At 43.7% G+C, this 1,480-nt stretch overlaps 1 protein-coding gene across 1 annotated transcript in view; it reads left to right on the forward strand.

The window, feature by feature from the left end:
- Window positions 1-1,290, forward strand: part of CSUI_010221 (uncharacterized protein) — a gene marked incomplete at both ends in the record, with an annotated part of 2,045 nt that extends 755 nt beyond the window's left edge. Inside the window, 2 exons of the mRNA XM_068070326.1 lie at window positions 32-82; window positions 1,209-1,290. Of these exons, the coding sequence (XP_067917698.1) occupies window positions 32-82; window positions 1,209-1,290 (133 nt within the window). The remainder of the gene's footprint in view (window positions 1-31; window positions 83-1,208) is intronic.
- Window positions 1,291-1,480: the final 190 nt, after the last annotated feature.

A 1,480-nucleotide genomic window follows, 5' to 3' on the forward strand; every position in this document is an offset into this window, starting at 1 on the left:
GTCAGAGGATTGTCTTCTTTTTCGCTTGCAGGTGTATGAGGGTTCTCATGACTTCCAGCAGAGACACTCCAAGCTTCACTTGGTATGGCCGGAAAGGACAGCCTCACCCCAACTTCTGTCCTTCTCCTTCTCTGTGTCCTCTTCTCTAAGAAACTTCTCTTTCTTCTCTCCTTCATCTTCGCTCTACCTTTTCTGCATTCCCCTATCATCCACACAGAAAGAAGCACGAGGCTTCTTATACAACAGAGAGAGAGAGAGAGACAGCTAGGCAAACAGATAGATAGACAGATCCAAAAGAGATAGATCGATAGTACGAATGAGGTGGACTATCAAAGGAGCTAGATTGGAATATAACAAGGGAGATACTTGTTAGGAGACTCAGAGACAGACATGCTTGAAGTCAGGCGGGAGAGATAGAGAGAGAATTTCTCTGCTGTTTAACGTAAAGAGAAAGACAGAGTGGCCTGATAGACATGACTGACTCGACTCGCTGGCCGTGTATCAGTTCCTCTGGCACGCTGCCCCTCTTGTATTGTGTCTATGTGTAGCAGGCGATAGACAGATAGAGCCCGAGAGAGATAGATTGATAGCTAGCTAGGGATTTCTTTGAGTCCCGGGCAGTCGGAGGGAGAAACTGATAAGGAGAGAGAGAGGGAAGAGATGGGGGGAGAGACGTGAAGACTTATTCTTCTAGTCAAGAGAGGTTCAGAAAGAAGGAGAAATGAGGATTGAGCGTGTGGCTTCTTCGGAAACCGTAGAACAGAGCAGAATCGACTTGAACGTCTTCGCTTGTCGATACACTGCATGCACATCGGAATAAAAAGTCCCTAGAAAGATATGGACGTGTCTAGTCTTCTTTCTCCATACTTGTGTCTGTGAAGAATATAGAGGAAATTCTGGGGTGGAGACATAGATATATCCACGAATATGTATAAAAAGCGAGAGATAGAGAGAGAGAGAAACAAACGCAAGACACACCTTCATTGTGTATGTATGTATATATACACTGTATGTATGTGATAGTGTATTGCTGTCATAGAATAGAGGAAAAGGGAAGAGGCAAAATTTTAAAACATACGAGTATTCATTAACATCCCGTTTACTTTCGCTTTTCCTTTCTTCCTCTTCTCTTTCTGCAATGTAGATCCTTTTCGTTCGTTGTTTCTTATCTCTTTCTTTCTTGCCTGTTCCTTTCTTCGTATGCTCAGGACAGTAGGGGTTTTCGTGGAGTGTCTGCCGTCCATGAGACCTCTCATAGAAAAGCTAAGACCACGGGACTACCCCAAGTAAGAAAAATGGAGTGTCTGTACACCTCAAGTCAATGGCGAACTGTACACTACCGAGATGAAAGTTCTCGTCTCAAGAAAGAAGCCGACGTTTCTCTCGCATCATACGACCACCCATCACTCCTTGTTCTCGCTTAACAGTGTGCCATCATATCTACGTTTGATTATTATCTATTTATCTCTAATCTATCTAT

Source organism: Cystoisospora suis, assembly GCF_002600585.1.
Source record: "Cystoisospora suis strain Wien I chromosome Unknown contig_6936, whole genome shotgun sequence".
Classification (NCBI taxonomy): domain Eukaryota; phylum Apicomplexa; class Conoidasida; order Eucoccidiorida; family Sarcocystidae; genus Cystoisospora; species Cystoisospora suis.